Source organism: Drosophila ficusphila, unplaced genomic scaffold, assembly GCF_018152265.1.
Source record: "Drosophila ficusphila isolate 14025-0441.05 unplaced genomic scaffold, ASM1815226v1 contig_198, whole genome shotgun sequence".
Lineage (NCBI taxonomy): Eukaryota > Metazoa > Arthropoda > Insecta > Diptera > Drosophilidae > Drosophila > Drosophila ficusphila.
Window position 1 is genome coordinate 6,840,500 of NW_025064092.1, and position 20,435 is coordinate 6,860,934.

The window sequence follows — 20,435 nt, forward strand, 5'->3', positions numbered from 1 at the left end:
ATCCTTCGATTGTGTGGCAAGTATTCTGCGTGTACGAATAGGATAACCCACAGACCTAAGTGACATTGTTTGTTGTGGTGCCGCAGGACACGAACAGACACGAGAGCCTAATAATAGCCGCACATAAAATTTTATTAGCACGAGCGTAACAATTCAATTGGGTCATGCTTTATGGCGCCGCAGGGGGCGCTTTCCACGGGGGGCACAGCCAGCTGAAAAAAAAAAATGTCAACACATTTGGGTCAGTCAGGTGCAGTCGGTGAAGCCCCGAAAAAATCTACAAAAAAAAAATAGAAGAGGTGAATGTGTGCAGGAGACCTCCTTTCATGTTTTCCAAGATTTCACTTTCATCAAACAATGTCAGTGACAAGGGAAAATATGTGCCGCAAGAACTTGGACCTAAAGAATTCAAGGCAGTTTTTCCATGTTCTATGCAGAAAATGTTGCATAAAATCCAAAGAAAATATCCAATAACTTTTAAATAAATAGTTTTTCCTGCTTTAGTGGTGTTTAAAGTTTATTTATTACTTGTTTGCTAACGAAATCCCAATTAATTAAATTCTTAAATTCCATATCAACACCCTTGTTTCCTGTCATCAGGCACTCTGATAATCCTTCACCAAATTCCCAACAAATTGCAATATATTTCTCAGCAATTTGCCAACACTTGATGGGATTATCATTTATTTTGGTGCTGACATTTCGCCAGCGGCGAAAACTCAATTTGAGGAAAAACTCATTGGTTGGCGCGACGAAAGGAGCGCAAAAATTGTTTGAACAAACTCGAGCAATTGTCTTACACTCGCTTCAATTGGATTTCCGTTATGTTTCTCCCGACACAGACGAGGCAAAAATAATAGCATCGATGTTATATGTAGTCAAGAATATATTAAAAAAAAGTTGATGTTGCAAACTAAAACTTTGGCTAAAAAATTTAATAAAATTGTTCTATTAAAATCTATATTTGTTTTAAGCAGCAATTATTTGACTTACTTTTATTAAAAGATGAATTTCCCTAGGGAAACTTGTGGGGAACATATAAATATAATGACATTTTCAATACCACTTTTTTTCTTATTATATTTGATTCCCACAACTATTTGTATGCGAATAGCTGTTTGTATATTACTTCTTGTTCATTTTCTGGATCCAGGACTTATTCCCGCTGTTCTTCTTCTTGTCTTGTATTTTACAGTTACGTGTGGAGGACTCTTACTGCGAGCGGAGAAACAGAAGGGGAAGGAGAGAGCTTTTGCTAGAGGGAGACGGAGACAATAAGACTGAAGCTGGCAAACCTCACACAAAATGCGAAGCAGAAGAAGAAGCAGCAGCACTGGCAGCGCACCACAAGCACAGCAGCGGCCACAAAAACAGCAACAGCAACATCAACAGCAACAAAATCAAAGGTTAATCCACGGGCCACGCTGTTCGCTGCTAATGTTGCTAATTGTTGGCCAAGCAGTTTACGGTAAGTGCCACAACATTGCGAATGCCATAAGTGCGCGTGTGGGGAGCTAAAGTGCGTTATTACACTGAAAAAAATAAGATATCTTAAGAATATCTCATATATTAGTTTAATTTAAAGAAATAGTTTCAACCCAGAACATGTTCATTCAATTAGAATACGAATGATTCGTATTTCCTTCAATATTACTTCATTTGTAATAATGTAATTACACAAATTACATTAATTTTCTGCCAGTGTGCGCCTGTAAGCATCTTCACACATGCAAAGAGTAACTTTTATTGGGTGGGACATGTCCATTGCCCCGTTCTCTGACCTCATTAGACGTTCATTTGTTTGCTTATTTATGCGGACACACTCACCCAGACTTTTGTTGGGCTGGGAAATATATCGGCTATATGTTGGATCATCATCTATATGGCCATATGGCATTTTGGGCCCTTTGTGTTACCAATTCCGCACACAAGTCGAATGCATACATTTTCGCTTTTGGTCATAAAAATTCGAATCCTGAATGTACGGGATGGGCTTGTCTATACGAGAGTGTGCCCCAAATTGTATGCTACACAAAACCCCGCACAAAGATGATATATGTACGGCAGTATGGGTGAGTCTGCGTGTGTTTTTGTGTCTCCGCGTGTGTGTGTGTGTGTGTGCATGGGTTGAGTTCTGTGTTCGGCTGCCTGTAATTAATTGACTCGAGCTCGCACATTTTTCGCATCGAGCACAAAAACAAGTCGCAAACTTTTCGCCCAGACAAGGTTTTTTTCCCCCTGTTTTTTTTTTTTTTTTTTGCACAAATACATATGGTATATTTTGCAGTGTGTGTGCAGTCAAGGTCGTGTAAAAGGGACGACAGCTCCGCGGCATTTCCCTACCCTATTTTTTTTTTTGTTGCTTTTATCATGTTTGTCGCATTTTGTGGCAGCCGGCCAAGTTGGTCAACATGGCACACATACACACACAATACGAGCATCCTTCATAAAATTCGCCTCTTTGCATATATAGTTGGCATCCACCTGCATGCTTATTCATCGATACGCATAAGTATGTCCTTTTGCCGAGTTGAGTTCGCTTAATTGGCCGATTGTTTGCCTGCTTAACTTTAAGTCCCACAACAATCGATGAAATCCTCAATGGTTCTCGATTGCCATCGATTTGTCAGTGGCTTTCAATGCTCTCTCATAAAATTAAGAAACTTTTTGCGGAAAAGAAGGGCAAGAGGTTCGCTTAATTGCCACAACTATGAGGGCTTACAAAATACAACAAAACTTAAAGCCATGTTATTTATTTAATGTAAATTATTCAGCTTTAAATCTGGCTGTGAAAATTCTATTATAAATAAAATGCTTTGCAGAAACACACTCCATTATCCTGCCATTACGTTCACTGTTTTCCCAGCCAATCGACACTAATACCAAGAACAAGCCACGCCCCTTTCCGCCCAGAATTCCTTGTGTGCCACCGCAGATGCGTTTTCTCAACTAGAGTAATTGATTGACGCCATTGGTCGAGCATTTACCAGCTGTCCTGTGGTTCCTGGATTGGGTTAAACTGGTCTGTGGAGTCCTTTGATAGGGATTCATTTAATTGCCGTCACAGGCTGGACTTCGTTGCTGCAACTTTGAGCTGACAGATTTGCTCACCTGTCCTGCGAGAGGACATTACTCGGCTTTTAGTAACTGAATCTTGCCAAAGGGCAAGGGTCGTTTTCTTTTTCGTAACCCGAAATCGTTTAATAACCCGAAAAAAACACAGACGAAAAAGGTCAACAACAGAGTCGAAGCCACATCATTTTGCCTAATTTCTTCTCGGAATAATAAGTTTCGAAGCCCAAGCGAAGGATTCGGATTCAGAATCGGATCGAAGGGGAAAAGGGGAAAGGGGAGGCAGCTGTCGACAGTCTATCGTAATTGTAAATTAATGCATGCAGAAAATGTGACCCTCACAAGATGGCGGTGACCGGAAGTCAACGCTCGCTCACGCACATACACACACACACTCACCCACACATAACCACTAACCATATTGTTGCCTTCACGCTCAATGAGTCCAGGGTAGAATCGGGAGTATATACTAAGCGGGATTTGTGAAAGCAGGATAACTTATAGATGGTTTTTTAATAATTCTTTTTTGTATTATAATGTTCTCAAATGTACTTAAGTACTTAAAGCTTGAATATTGTTCTGTGCTCTTAAGAGTTGCCCTTTTAATGTATATATTTTTACCTCTTTATTTAAAAATCAATCAGCTGGCGGACTTAAATGTTATATTCAAGATCCGGCAAAGAGAATCAGAGAGCCCATCCCAATATTCCAATATACAAAGCCCTTTTTCAGTTTGCTACTTTGCCGCCGCCTTCTCTTTTATTTCGTTTATTTTACTTCGCCTCGCCAATAATTGAATAATTTTGACATGAAAAATGGCACAAAGGATGCGATGAGGTTTGGAGGAAATCGGGGGTATAAACCCCAAGTTTATCGGGGCGAGGAATTACCACACGTGGCAATCAAGCGGAAATTTTCGGATAGAACGCTTGCATCCAAATGCAAAAAACAAAAACCAAAAAAAAAAAAAAAAATGAAAATCAACAAAACCAAATTTAAATGTGAGAGAGGAAAATAAATAATATGAATAAAATGGTTTGGCGAGTGTGGGATTTCCATTTGATATCGGTAAATCGAGTTGTAGAATTTTCTAGGTGCCCGTGTGGCTGTGAAGTTTTTGGTTTTTCATGGTGGTATGGTATGGTATGGCATGTCCACCCACCAGTTGGGATTGCGTTTATTTATTTGAAATTAGAAACTGCCAACTGTTCCCAAAAGTGGCCATTAATTAAGGGCTATGGGCTGCCTGCTGGGGCAGCTACTGGGGATTGCGTAATGACTGCAAAATGCTAACAAATAGCCAGTTGCCTGTTTTGAGTTGCCGTCTTTGCAGGGGCGTCCCTTCAAGGGGGGTTTGAGGTAGTGGATTGACTGAGCGGGACAAATGGTAGCTGGATTTGTAAATAATTGTCTCACCTTTTCCCCGGCACAAAAGACAATCAATTTGCGAGTCGGTATCGAATGACTGCAAGACAACTGGCTTGTGCCATTCCTTAAATCAGCTGAAGATATATGATCCAAGCGATTCGTTCGCTTTTCAGACAATGGACAAAAAAACTATCCCACAGTCTGGGGAGTATTTAATTTAAGTTGAATAAATATTGCGAATGCTGTGCTCATTAGGCTTTGTAAGCTTATATAATGTGTTTCTGTACAATGCAATTCACATTTTTGGAAATATCTCTGTCACAATTTCTCTTTGAATTATCGAAATTAATATTTTTGAGGACAGCATATGTGTACTGCATGAAAATTGCAAAATTATTTCAATATGCTTGTGGTGTTTTCAACTATTGATTTGAAATGAATATATTTGTTTCACTTCAGTAATATTTTCTAAATCCTCTAGTTTAATTAAACACAAATTCTATTTGTGAATGCGCAATTATCGAATATGTGTTACTAATTAATGATTATCACAGCATTATTTCAATAGCTCAACTAAAAATGCTTTTAATATTTCTTTTCTTATGTATTTATTTAGCAATCTTTTTAGTTTTGTGGGCTTTGCACTTTTGCAGCGCCTTCGAATTCAGTAGATTTCTCAGTTTCAAGTGTTTTCTGACTTACCACTATCGTAACCACTTTCTTGACCAAATTTAAGATCTGGCCAATGTTTGTTTAAAGCACTTTTCATGCTTCTGTCACGGCCCGTCGCACTTGGCCATTTGCTCCAAATGTTAGTTGACCCAATTGTGGAAGTGAGACGGGGCTATGTCGGCCTTCTCTTTCCCTCTCGTTCTTGCTCTCTCTGCGGAAACTTGGAGAAGTTGAGGGAATGGAATTGGTTTTGACTTTGGCTTTATTCAACATTAGCTAATTTGTGTGCGCTCCTTGGTCTGGGATTTTTTTTTTTTTTTTTTATTCGTTTCGCCTTTAATTTCTGCATCTTGCAGTTGCAGTTGGATTTTCCGCCATTTCCCAGTGCCGTCTGCTTGTTTTGGCCATTCGACTTAAGTGCCATCCTGAATTGTCCTGGTTGCTCCTGTTTCTGTTCTTGCTCCTCTGACTGTCTTGACACTGATTTCAATTATAAATTTGTTTTTATTTTCCCTTTTTTTCCTCATCATTCCCATTTCCCTAACTTTCCTTTTCCTGGTTTGGGCTTGCCTGGTTTAGTTTTTTCATTTTCTTTTTCCACTTTTTGTATCTTCAATTTTTCCCGAGCTGCGATTGCTTTCTCAATTGGTGGCGCTGCTAGGAGCGTTTGTCTGACTATCACTTTTAATCTAAGTTGGTAACAATGCTCAGCCCCTCTACCTGTTTTTTCTCGACCTTTTTTTTAAGCTCCTGTTGTCTACCTTACGCTCTTCCCTTTTAACCAGGATGTGAGCTCTGCTCGGTGTCCTTTTATTTCCTTTCTAATGGGTGCGAGCTTATGTCTGGCATTGTGGCCTGGCAAACATACAGCGCAAAATTATATTCCGCAAATATTTTCGCAAGCGGAATTAAAATGTTGGCATTACCTTACTAGGGGGTTTCTGGTGGAAAAAACTATTAGCACAAATTAAAGAATGCTTTAAGGGATATTTTAGAAGGGTGCATCCCATAAATAAATTACTAAGTTGATGAAAGAACTTTTTGTATTTAAATCAATAAATTCATAGATCATATGTTTTCTGAAATTTTGGAAAAGATTTATGTTTAAGTTCGGCTGTTAATAAGTTTGATTGGATATTTTCGTTGTTTGTTGTTTTTTTTTTTACCCCAACCACTATTTGTCCTGCATTTCTCTTATATTTTTTCAGTTTTTTTCAAGATACTACTTTTTCTATTCGCCTTTTTTTCCTATAATTGTTTTGTTACCTACCTTCCTTGGTTTTCTCCTAAATATTAGGTGTTTTTTTCTCGGTAATAGTGGCGTCCGTTAGCCCTTTAAAATATTGCTGAATATGGCTTGCTTAAATATATAGAAAAGCTGTAGCAAAATAATAAAAATTTTTATAAACACCGGGAATTTCGCACCTGACACCTGACTATTGTGTTTCTAGGAATTTTAAGGTGCTCTCAACCCACCTCAAATACCTTAACAATTTATAAGAAAAAAATATTCATCAAAGCACAATTTCATTTCATTACACTTTAAGCATTTTCCGCGAATTGTTTCCTTGTCTCCTCATTCGCATTCTCGATTTCCCGCTGCCAGGTGCTCACCCACCACAAACCACCAGCACACCGCCCACCCACCACCCAGAGCTCCTCGTTCTCTAGCGCAGATCTCAGTGAAAATGCAGTCAACCCTAATCAAATTTTCGCTGCAAATTGACAGTTTGCCTGCAGATTTTCATTTCGCGTTTTCATTCCACCCACTAAGCACGCACTGTGGTGCCGCCGGAGGGGCAAAGGGCAAGGGTGGTTCAAAGGGGGTGGGAAGGGGAGGTGGAGTGATGGGAAGAGGGGAAGGGGGGTGGTGTAAGAAGGGAGGTAAAGGTGCGGTTGCTCGCTCCGGTTAAAGAGTTCCTTTCGTGTTCGCATTCCGATGGTTATAATTTTCATACCTGGTGTTTTTAAATCGGAGGTATAATGTAGTCGTAAAAGCAAAAATAATAAAAAGGGAAACCCGAAAGTTGAGATTTTTCTTTTAACAGCTTTTATGGTATTTATTGCAAAATCTATAACTATTCGTTCAAATGAGAAACGTTTTTTGGTTAATTTCAATAATCTTATATGCAGTATTATAATATTTCATGTGATGAAATAAAACTTAATTTCTTTTATGATGAACTTAAAACACCTTTTAATTTTAAAGCTGCAGTATACAATAATTTATTTTTTTCTCTTAGAGCATTACACTTAAATCCCTAATCTAGGAAAAAGATCTATTAATATTTATTTATTTAGATTTATTGCCATTGTTTGCCAGGTATCCCATAGTCGAAGAATGTAACGCCTTTGTTTCCTTCCATTTCGCCTGCCTTCTGTGCCTCTCATTTGGTTCCGCTTCTGGTTCGACGTGCGCCCCTGGGGCTTTGAGGGGGTGGTTAAAATAACATCCCCCCTTGTCTTCTGACATGGCCGCACGCTGATTTCATTTTAAATCTCTGCGCCCTCACTCAAAATTAAAACGACGTCAAGGCTCGGGGTCGCAGGTTGCCAAAGATCCGTCAGTTTCAGGGGGGATAATACGTACTATATAGATCGGGGGAGAAGGACGAAAGGATGAGGACGGAGCATTAAGGAGGGTGAAAGGAAGGCAGGGGCCTTGCTCTCAATTTGCCTTTCGCAATCCAATTGTCGGGCATTTCATTTCAATTTAACAATTTTGAAATCCCACCCCGCAACGGAAGCGAGTTGCAAGTTGCCGTGGATGTTGCAAATTAATCTGCGGCATGTCCCTGCTGCCTCAGTTGCCTCTCAGTTAGTTGGGCCTGACATACTTATTGTCTTCGACTTCCGGTTCCTGCCGACTCCTGCTGGATTATGTCGGCCATCGCAGCGGATATTTTGTTTGCATTTGCCAAATTTGTCGTTTCCAATTGCCGTAACATGCAAATGCCAGCAGAATCCCATCAGCAAACGGGGTCAAAAGCCCAGCAATTGCACGAAATCAGTTTGAAAGCCGACGAAAACATTGAAAGGCAAACAGAGAAGGCCAAATGCGGGCAGAAAAAAATGCATAAAGAATGAACTCAAATGGCGACCAATAAGATTATAAAAGCGATAAAGTTTGCCAATAAAAAAATTATTAAGCGCGATGAACACTTATAGATTTATGTTAATGCCAACTTTGCGACTTTCTGTTGAAACAAACTCTTTTTTTTTAGGTTAATATTTGTAAAGTGCTATTGTTTTTTGTTTGTAGGGAAACCACTTAAAAGCTCGATAATATTCTTTAAATTTTCATTTTTGTTGCATCTCTTTTAAATTAAATGTTATGTGGCTTTACTCCAAATTTTTAAATATATTTTTAAGCATATGTACATCAGCATAGATGTTTATTTAATAAACTGTTTAAAATGAAATATTTATTGTGTGAATTAATAGTTGCATTGCTTAATTAATCTACAAACTTCAAGAATAAACCAAGTTCGTTATCGAATTAAGAGCATTTCAACTCCCACAAGCAACTCGATAAAATGTCCATGAACCTCTTTAGCTTGCCGAGTGTAATCCCGGCATTGGTTTGATAAATCTACCACTGTCTGCCATCAATTAAAAAAGGGAAACAACTGAAAATACGTTGGAAAACGTATATTTCTTGCGGGAAGGGAATGTTGGTCCCCACTTCCCTCGGATAAATGCATAATGGATGATTATGGCCTCCAGCGTGGCTATACTCACATTTACCCACACACCGCTTTCCAACTGCCAATTAGAAATATCGGGTTTTATTAAACGAACCACCTTGCTGGCGATACTTGCGATACCTGCCAATTTTAGGTTTTCGGGGGTAATGAGCTTAGCTTATTGGGGCGTGGCAAGGGCGTTTGGATGGGTATTACGTACGTACTATACGTACGTACTATAAATTTTGAGGGCGAACACGAGATGTGCAACTTTTGTTGCCAGGGCTGCCATGTTTTATTGCTAATTGCAACTTCAGGTTGCATTGTGGCTTCTTCGACAGCGTCTGCCACGCCTCCTTTGGCAACCGCCCACTCATCCACACCCCCTTCCCCCTCTGGAATTCCCCCAGCTTGTGTATGTGTCGCCTTTTGGCAGCTCTATCGTGCCAGATCTGCCCGATGTTTGCGCCACGGAAAATAATAAAACTGATTTTATTTATGTGCTGCGCCAGACCAAAATTGAAATTCTGCAACACGAACGGCAACTTGAGATGCAGGACAACGGACGTCGGGAGTCCTGCCAAAAAAAGATAAAAAAAAAACCAAAACCAAACCAAAAAAAAAAAAAACAAATAAAATCCCATCGCGTGTTTTGGTTATTGTTACTATATCCACTTTATCTTCATCGCCAGACGAGTGGGTTTTTTCGCCAATAATGTTGTTGATGTTTTCCGCTTACGGCTCTCAATTAATGGCACACGTGCGAAAAGTTTCTATAAATTATTATCGCCGGCGATTTGGGTCGGTCCATGTGTATCTGTCAGCTACACACCTTCCAACAGATACTTTCCGCCAGATGCAGCCCACAAATAGTCCATCCATCACATTTGTTTGCATTTATTCCGTCGCTTTCCGTTCAGCATTAACAAATTGATATAATCACCATAAAGCGTAGTAGTTGCGGATAGTCTGAAAAGTTCAACACATTTCCCCTCGGGTATTTTAAATTTTTCACTAAATATGTTTACTAGTCTTGAGTGTAAATATAAAGTTGAATTTATGTTTACATTTATAATATTAACTAATTTTTAATAGCAATTACTAATCAATTAATTTCATAATTTCAGCTAAAAAAAATAGTTTGTAGTAAACATTTGCTGTTTGCCAAATTAGGGTTTTTCCTCTATATTAAATATTAAAAATCAGCTATTTTTATGGCACATTTTGAAAATTAAAAATGTACTTAAATTTAAAAGCAAAAAAGAGTTAAAAAATAAATTAATTTTTGGTGCCAGCGAGCAATATAGAATGGTAAAAATAAAACTAAAAAAAAAACTCTTCACATCAAGCGCCACATATTGCGTGCTAATTGGAAATTATGGCGAAAGTACTAACAAATTGCCAGCTTGGCCCCGGTAACTTTTCACTTGACTTGACGCCCGAGTCTTGCGAAATGCGAAAATGTGGCATGCAAAATTTTCCACAGAATCGCGATACTAGTTAAAATTCCCTCACCTCTCGGAATGCTTAACAAATCTCCGCCATTTTTAGACAAGCGTTGCCATGGATCTCTCGTAATCTCCTTATAAAACGGAGAAATGGGGAAAAGTTTCTGAAAGGCGAGCTTTAACTTATTAATGCTAAATGCCAACTAATGTGGCCTTAATAATGGACAATTTTCTATAGTTTGCAACCGCCTTTGACGGTTTAAATGGAGCGAACTTTGAAAAGCATTTTGCGCTAACAAGGAACAAATTTAATATTTGGTTGTTGGCTAACTAAAAATATGCATAATATTTTCTATTAAAATGGTTCATTGGTTCATGGTTTTATACATTTTAAATTGTGAAAAACTCATATTTTAATATTTTCCGACCTGAGACAGCACACTGTATTTTAAATATTGCTTTTTTTGAGGTCAAACACTTGACACGTACTTAATTATAATGAATTATAAAGCTAATAACACCGCATTGAAAATTATTTAATGTCTAAGCTAAGGGGGTATAGAATTTTATAAATTTAGCCGTAGGCCCCTCGATTCAATGCGGAATCAATGTTTGACTGTTTGCCAACTCAATTATGAATTGACATTCCCGTATTTGCCTCGACTTCAAAGCCGGTTGAATGTCCCAGGGAAAGCGCGATTTCTATGTATTCGCCTATTTCTATTTAGGCGAGCACTTCCGTGAGGAGGAAGTTCCCCCGCTAACATCGGCATTTAATTTATTCAATAGAAATTTGTAAATTGTAAAAGTCGGAGTCGGGAGCAACAAGCGAAAGCTTCCAGCTTCCAGCAATTAGTAAATCATGAGCAAAATTATGTACTTTGCGAATGCAGCTGCGAGGAGGTTGAGATTCACTCGGGCCCAGTTGGCAGACGAAAATTTTAATGCAAGCTGTAAATTATTATATACTTAGTCGCTTTTTGCTCGACTGCAGCTGTAGTTCCTTAGTTCCTTTGCCCGCCGAAGGAAAACTCGGCTCAAAGCCTCCATTTTAACAGCAGCCCACCCACATTCCTTTCAACTGGCGTTCAAAAGGCAGTTTTAGTCATTTCTGGGTTGGCTCTACCAGACAATACAAAACTATAAATATGCACAGTCACAGACAAAATAACAATCGCAGTCACAGTTGAAATTACTGGCACCGAAAACACAGAAGTTGCGTAGTGGTTGAATAAAATTTAACTACCAAATTAGCAGTAAATGAATATCCTATGATCATGGACATTATCTATTCATGTGTATTATTTACAGCAATATCAACTGATAATTAAATATAGGTTTGTTATGTCATTTTTATCGACCGTTTAATAAATTAACTGGGGAGGCATTCAAATATGTCTATTCGATAATCCTTTTTTAACAATCTAAAAAACCGAAGTAAAAAGAAATATGTTTGAAATATGTATATTTTAATTGTGAACTGACATTGTTATTCTATTATATGACAGTGTTAAATTATATAAAAATTAAAAAAAAAAACTTAAAAAAAGGGTAAAAATATTTATGCATTTTTTTTTTAATTTGAAGATTTTAAACAAATTAAAATATTTATTTATATATTTGTGAAATCAATTATTTGTTTTTTTCCTGCATATTTAAAATGTTTACCAAATATTCTAATTAATTCAAACATAAGTAAAATAACTATGAGAGATCGTAAAATATTAATGAAATCAATAATTGGTTTCTTTCTAGCTTGCATATTTTGTAAGTGGACCATAAAGTAAATCACTTTGAGTGATATTTGTAATACACGATGATTTTCGGCAATATTCGAGACCCTGTCACTGTGTCTGCTCATTCACAAGTCGCCTTTGCAATGAAATGTTATTTATTTTTTATTTTATTTCAGCTTTTCCTCCGGCTGGCTGGGTGTCTCTGGCAGTGCCAGCAAAATGCAAAATTTATTGCAGAAAACTACAAAACACACACCGAGTGGTGGCAAGTGGGTGGCGATTGGGTGTTGAATGGGTGGCGGTTGAGTGGTTGGCGGTGGGCGGTGCGGGCGTGGAAAATATGTTAAGTCTATTGAGTGTATTAAAGCAAATAACTGCGTCGACGAATAAAATACATACAGGACGGCGGCAGCGGGTAGCCAAAGCCCAAGGCACACTGGAAGGGGTGGTAAAGGAGGAGGGGAAAGGGGAGAGGGGGGGTGTCGTGTCTCGGGTGGAAGGCGTGGCAGATATACTTTATAAACACACTCTCACACCAAGAACCGCTGACAGCTGCACCGACTCAAACATATGCAAATATGAATATAAATGAACAACGCGATGAAGTCTGAGATCCAATGACTTAGCTGGGGATATATACACAGAAAGAAAAATATGGAAAATATTTTTATAAGCTAATTTTGCAGCTGGATTATAAACAAAATATTAATCTTGGGTTATATACAATTCATGATTTTATTTACGGGGCACTTCTATTTTTAAATTGGTTAGGAAAATTATTTTCTAAAAACAATGATTTTATTTTTATTATGAAGTTTAGTTTTAAAGATTGAGATCGGATGATATAAAAAACCGACAAAAATATTTGTTGCATTCCTGGAAATTACCATTCTTTTTGCATGCAAGTAAATGTATTCAGATTTTTTACGAATTATGAGATATGGGAAATGTATTAACTGCTATCCTAAACTTTAAAATTTGTATAACCCCAACTTCTAAATTTTGCACAAATTGCTTTTATTCTGTATGTTAATATTTTTTTAAGTGTCTGAAAGGGGGCGTATTTGGCGAGGGTTCTTGCAGCAAAGTTTATGGTTGGTGAGTTCGCCATGCGACCAAACTGAAATCGACACAAGACAAGCGGAACTACGCCCATAAAACTCGATCGCAGTGCAGAAATCAAGACTGTCAAAATTCGGCTATGACAATTTAAAATCTGTCCAAAAATTGCCATAAGCTGTAATTCGGCAACTAAAGCCATAAATTACGGCACTTTTAATTAGAATGAGAGCAACATAGCAAATTGAGGTGTAGTTGAAAACGCTTCATTAGATGGCAATCCATTTAATATTCGCATTTAAATTAATTTGAATGTTTATTCCGTTTAATTGATGTGACAAATAGTTGCTCGACTGCGGGGACAAGGAGGCGAGTGCAGAAACAGGAGCTTAAATACAGAAACAGAAACTGAAACAGAAACAGAAACGGAAACAGAAACAGAACCAGGACGGAAATAAGCAGCTTTTGACTAACGGCAAAATGGAGGCCATAGCAGCCTATTCGTGTAGCGAACTCCCTCTCTCCTTCTCTCTCTGTTTGTGTGTGAGTGTAGGTGTGTTGCAAAAATAAAGAAAGAGGGAGAGGGAGGGGGTACTGAAGAGGAAGGGAGAAGGAAAGTGGAGTAACATCTGGCGTTGCCCTGTGCGATTACAAAAACATCAACACTTAATATGTTTATTAAATTTGTTGCTACATCATTAGGCACTAGCAGCCATGTAATGTGAGGCAAACACTTCACATGTGCCCATGTCTCCTTTTCCCTTCGTGTGTGTATGTGTGTGTGTGTGTGTACTTTGGCTGTGTTTGTGCTGCTGTTACAACTGCACTATATACTCTATGACCCATAAACTCGTCTCGAATAACTGAAGATATACGCAAACAGGCGGAGGAGTTAAAAATAATTGTGCCAGTATTTCTAAAAAGTGTTTTCAGCTTTTATGAGCAAATGATAAGCAAAATGTGACTCTTAGAAAAATTGTTGCTCTTTTAAGTCTATTTAAAATTAATGTACCATGGTAAAACCAGATTTACTTAAAAGTTTTTGTACATATAAGCTTTTAGTATGTCAATATTCAATATATAAAATACAGCTTTTAATTTAGACTTAAACAAACCTTAAGTAGCATTGGTCAATATTAACTATTTTAAATTGCATTTATTGACTCCACTTGAGTTAATCCTTAGCAAATCAATCACATGTAAACTCAAGTCCAACCCATTACTTAATAAGGATATCAATCCAAACATAGTGAATACCAAATGCATTTACCTTACTGATTTACGCTAATGAATGTGGTGTCAGTTCGGTGTAATTTACCCGGTGAACCAATCAGGTGCGGTCCTTGGTCAGCACTAAAACCGCTGGCTATTTACTATTTACTGGCGGAAACCGAAGTTAGCTAATTGCTTTTGATGTGGCATTGCAAAAGAGAAAGATATAAATAACATCATGTTCACCAAATTATGCTAGAATCTAAAGAAGTTGAGCGCCACCAAACAAATGTGAGCCTAAATATTTTGCATTGTGTAGCATACTTTTAAAGACCTTTTAGGAGAATTTAAATCTCTAGAGATTTCTATGGCAACCAGAATAATTCTACTTGACAGATGACACTTTTTTGATGTCCCATTTGTCCATTTGCATATTTCCCAGTAGTAGAATCAAGGGCATCCGAGGTTCGCGGTTGAATGGAGCGTAAGTTCCTTTGGCTGTGCCAATGCCCTGCAAACACACACACACACATAGATAGTCACACACACAGCGTCAGGGGGCGATGTGTTTGTGCGGTGCTCTGGGCTACTTTGCATGGGCATAACGATTGTTGTTTAGGTGCAGTTTCAGTTACTGTTGCCGTTACAGTCGTAGTTACAGTTACGTTCCAGCTGCAGTTACGCTCACAGTTGCTCAAACGGGGAACAAGTGGAAGAGGCGGGAAAAGAGGTCCTTGTTAAAGCTTTAACAGCAATTTCCATATTTTCTCTGCCCTTTGAAAAGTTTGAGTCCCCTTGTGCTGGGTTTTTCACATGTTTGAGACCTAAAATATTTTTATTTTAAAATAGGAAGCGGTGTATAACAAATATCTGTTTTGTGGGTTTCATAAATTTCGAAGGTTTTAAATTAAAAAAAAGAAAACTATTTTTTGTATGCTTAACAAACACAAAGCTTCAAATTTACTAAGTTATAATATTACTAAGGTCATAAAATAATAAGCGTGTGTGTTCAAAAAAATCGTAGGAATACATTTTTAAGCCCCCTTTAGTTTTATGTAAGCTATTATTAAAGTACTCCTCTATATATTTTTAGTATCATTAAAGCACAGACCATGAATATATACGTCATGGATTAGAACCTTTTTAAATTTAAAAAAGTTCGTGGCAAACTAAAAATGTTAAATGCTAAAGCTATTTATTTAGCCACTTACCGGAATGCTGTTTAATAAAAGCAAAATCAAAAGAACTCTCCAAAGGGAAAATGGGAAAGCGGCCACATGTCTGAGCAGAAGCACAGCACATATGTTAAATTATACAGGCACAACGAACCGGCATATATTCGCTCTCATAAATATATACTTTACCTGTGCTCCGTTGTTGTGCTTTTCCACGTTTTTAGTTTTTTCCTTTGCCCCCGAAAAGTTATGCGCATTATTATAATAAAAAAAAACAAGTCCACCCGCCGCATAAATTTTAATGCTCATGATTATCATTATCATACTAAAATGTAATGCGCCCGCCCAAAAACGACTGTGCGCGCATATAGAAGTTAATGCCGTATATATAGCCACTCAAACTGCATACTATACTCACGAGATGTTTTCCATTTCCCTTTCATTTCCTTGCAGCTTCTGCCGGCAGTGAGTTGATCGCAAATCGCTCGACTTCAACCGAAGATTCGCTGACGATATCGCCCGCTGACCGCCCATCGAACTTAACCAGTGCCACGCCACCTGCCCAAGGATTTTCCAGTCCCTTTCGGGAGGAGGATGTGGCCGAGGGGGAAACGGAGGGCTATTGGGAGGAGGAGCGGCACACGATGACCATTTCCCGGCCGCCGAGAGCGGGACGCAGCGAGCGGCAGGCGGAGGAGGACCAGGTGGACCGCTGCCGGCTCTTCGTCGAGGGGAATCCCACCAAGAACGAGCTCTACAGCCCCAACTACCCCAACCTCTATCCGAAGAACATCAACTGCACCAGGGTGATAACAGGTGAGTCCTCTTCGGATAGGAGGGGGTGTGGAGAATATCTAAGGATCATTTTGAGTAAAAATAAGAGAAGAAGCTTTGATCTTTTGAACTGCACATATATGGAATATTTGGGATTGTACTCGACAATGTTATTGTACCTTATTCTGGAAACAACAATTTTATGATACAATGTGCAAAATAAGAAGTGGAATATTCAGTTGGCTTTTCATCCTTATATAGTTTTAAATATTGTTGTTTCTTGAATATACATCGGAATTATGTTTTTTTAATATCTCGAAATTTTATTAGGCGAATAATAATATTGTGCGAATCTTAGGATATCTAAAGACTTTTGCTGTTAGTCAATTTTTTTCCAGATGGAAGGCGAGTCCTTCCCCCAAACCAATTTATTCACGACCAGGTCATTCTTTATTTATAGGCGTCTTGAGGTAATCACTAGTAAAATCAAAACCAATGCATCTTAATGAATATGTACGAGGTATAAAGAAGAATTTAGCCCCGACTAATTTCAGGTTGAATTCATGACATCGCATCTGCGGATTATCTACGGCTAAGCAATTAACCATCAGTCTAACAGAATCCAGCAGTATCGGTGGCACTATCTGTATTCCACAGTTACAAAGACAAATACGAACTTTGATGGAAGCCAATTGGCAGCCGACTTCCTGTTAGCGAGTGTGAGAGTGCGGGGTGCACTGAGAGAAACAAAAGCAATAACGAAAATACAACATAAATAAATTTAAACCGCATTTTAACTGATTTCATATTATTATACAATTGGGTTAAAAAGACAGAACACTTGTAAATAAAAGTGACAGCAAATGTATGGAAGATAAAAAGTATTACAATTTAGGATTTATTTTTTCTACATGATAGCTTAATTAGTTTCGTATTTAAATTCTTGTTTGCCAACAAAACATGCCATTTACACCCGTGTTCCTTCTTAAGTTTTTGTTTACTTGTCGAGCTTGTGTGGACTTCTTTAGAGTGTGTGAGCCATGTTTTTCTTAGCGTGTAGGTGGAGTGGAGTGCAGGCCTCGTAAAAGTTTATATGGCAAGCACTTGGCGACGAGCGAGCTACTGCAAATAATTGCAAAGTCTTTGGCCAAGTCTTGGCTGCCACTGCTGTTGACATTACCAGATGTCAGTCAGTCAGTGAGTCAGTCAGTCAGTCAGTCAGACAGTCATTCAGTCATTCAGTCATTCAGTTGGGGTAAAGGGAAAGGGATTGGAAAGGGATTGGAAAGGGGAAAAGGGAGGAGGGAACAAGGAACGGGAGTGAACCAGTGAACCGGAGGCATTAGATGGCGCTGATGCGTAAGATGCTCCACACAGATTCCACATGGCGCAGGGCCGTTTTGTGTGGCCCATTTAAAAGCGTTAGCGCGTTGGCTCCCCGTATTCCAATCCCATTTCCCCCGGCTCCCCTAATACGATCCCTCGATTGGGGATTGTATTTACTAGTGTGTGTGTGTGTTTGTGTGTGTGTGTGTGTGTGTAGGTCGAGTCGACTGGAGTCGAGTCGAGTCGGGTCGGGTTGTCATCATATTTGAGCTACACTCGCTTCACTGCCTCCGCCATCGCCGCAGAAACTCGGGCGGGAAACTGGGAGAGCTGGAAAAGCAGGGAAACCGGGGAAAGCAGGGGCAAGCAGGGTAAACTCTCAGTCAACTCCAATGCTTATCTAAAGTCGCTTCGAGGCCAAATCATTTGTCAGTTAAGACAAAATAATGTCACTGCAGAAGTCAAGAGCTGACAGATAAAACCTGAAAGCGAATGATTGACTTTCCATAAGCACGCATCAGCGGTCCCAGTATCTGTATTTGTATATATGTATCTGTACCATGTATATATATATGCATATGTATCTGTGTGTCTGTGAATCTGTGGCATCAACGAATATGTCAGCATATGCAAGCCCTTGCCCCATTCCAAATCACATATGGATGTGTGCTTAGCATTACGAGTACGGGAATGAGTACGAATTCGAGTACGAGTATGAGTACTTGGGAGGGGGAATGGAGAAGGGGAGGAGAGCATCGGCTTATTTGCATATCAATGTGTATACGAGCCGCCAGACAAGACTCCCTGTTAATGTTGGACTAAGCGGGCCAACAAAAGCAGCCAGCTGAGGTTCGCTTTATGGCCAAGATGGGCGTCCCGCAGGGCACACAAATGCCGTAAGGAATTGCGGCCATAAGACTCCTGCGGTCTCCGGGACTCGAAAGTTCAAAGTTATTTCGAAAACAACAGAGAAACGGAGTCGGCAGCCGGAGTTTCTTTCTTTTTATGTTTCTAGTGCGGATTGCGGTAGGTCGGTATTATATAGAGCTTATATTCCCATGCACTTCGCTTTATAACTATGTACAATAAAAGTTATTTGCCAGTGCAGCAAGCCACTGTGGCGTATACGCATTACACGACCTAAATCGAACTAAACCAAATGGCACAATTTAATCAGGAAAAGTATTTTAGCGCAAATCCCAAGTTTTTTGTACTTCATTTTTGGAAATTCAACTGGCAGCGAAATAAATAAAAACAAGGCAATCGCTTTATAGCTTTGGTCTCCATCAAAAATCATGGACAAATTAATAGCTATGCAATCAGCCACCAGGGCGTATACGTAATTTCAAAGGCCAATTTCCGGATTGATAAAAAAGGAAAATAAAAATATAGTAGCTTGACTAGAAAAAGTATATGCAGAGGCAAGAAATATAAGCAACATTTGTCTATTTTAATAACCAAATTCCCATTTACGAGTGTTAAACATTTTTCATAAGATAAAATCAATTAAATCATTAAAGTTTGAGTTTGTTATATTTGGTATTTCCTCACAACAACCAGCAGATAAATTAATAATATCAGGGCAATCGCTTTATAGCTTTGGTTTCCATCAAAAGCATGAACAACTTAATAGCTATGCAATCAGCCACCAGGGCGTATACGCAATTTCAGAAGCCAATTTCCGGATTGATAAAAAAGGAAACCAAAATTACAGTTATTTCACTAGAAATAATATATACAGAAGGCAATTTTTTTTTTTAATTTTTAACAATAAAAAGAAAATGGAAACATGTAATATAATAATGATTCTGAGTTGATTTTTTTGATACTGATACCTCTGCCTTTATTCCAGTTATTCTTTTCTGCAAAATTATTCTTCAGATTTTCTTGAAAAATATTGTAAGGAGGGATACTCCAATTACAATTTGGTTTAGCCAATTTTCGTTGCTCTTTTGTCTGTGAATACATCAGTTTTACTCACACTGCATCCTGCATAAAACGTAAGGTTTCTAAAAATTAATCACCTGAGAAAGGGGAACTCAAATCTCAATTACACCAAAAATGTTGCCCAAAGTGTAATTAACAGGAACCCTTTTTTGTGCAGACGTTATGAGGGTCATCAATTGGACAGATTTGCCAGACGGGATTGCGAATTAGATTTTTACTCCGGGGAAGGAAGCTGCATGTGCAGCTCGACAATTCTCGATTGCCGGGGGACTTTGTAATTTGATAATACTCCATGTACGAGGCCATGTGTGTATGTGGCAAAAACTGAGCTTTTTTCAAGGCCAATCAATGTGGTATTCTATGCCCTTTCAAGCGCTCTTTCTCCGTCCGCCTGCGATTCAAACTTTCATTACTTGTCCATCTCCATTATGTAATGTGGGTGTGTGAATGTGTGGGTGTCAAAGCCCCGGCAATTGCTGTTGTTCGTGTGTGTGTGTGGTAGTGTGTGTGTGGGTGTGTTGTTATGCCACATTGGCCACAAAGGTTCCATTTGAGCAAAGCTGGGGGAAATGTATTTTCAAATGCCACTGCCAGCCCATCGCCATTGATTCATGCCAAGGATTCGCCGCCTGAATATGTATGGCCCGCAATGCGAGTGTGAAAGAATAAATGAATGAATGAATGACTGAATGAATGACTGAATGAGTGAATGAGTGGGTGAAGAAGTGAGCGGGTGAACGAGTGAATGAGTGAACGATTGAAGGACTGAACGAGCGAGCGAGTTAGTGAGTGAGTGAGTGTGGGTGTGTCCAGCATCTTGATGCCTTCTTCCTTTTATGCGGCCACTAAATGAGTCCCCAGACGCTTTCATTTTGGCCATAGATACGAGATTGGGTTCTCTTTCCCTTACTCTTTTCACTTTGCCACGGCCCGAATGCCCAAAATGTCGGCCTTACTTTG

General features: G+C 38.9%; 1 protein-coding gene across 4 annotated transcripts in view; it reads left to right on the forward strand.

Moving 5' to 3' along the window:
- LOC108102211 (neuropilin and tolloid-like protein 1) overlaps positions 1–20,435 on the forward strand; it is a 92,109-nt gene that overhangs the window by 38,999 nt on the left and 32,675 nt on the right. For all 4 annotated transcript variants that reach the window (XM_043207455.1, XM_043207454.1, XM_043207456.1 and 1 more), the window contains 2 exons: positions 1,196–1,468; positions 15,882–16,244. In XM_043207455.1, coding sequence (XP_043063390.1) covers positions 1,306–1,468; positions 15,882–16,244 — 526 coding nt within the window. In that variant the 5' untranslated portion in view covers positions 1,196–1,305. The remainder of the gene's footprint in view (positions 1–1,195; positions 1,469–15,881; positions 16,245–20,435) is intronic.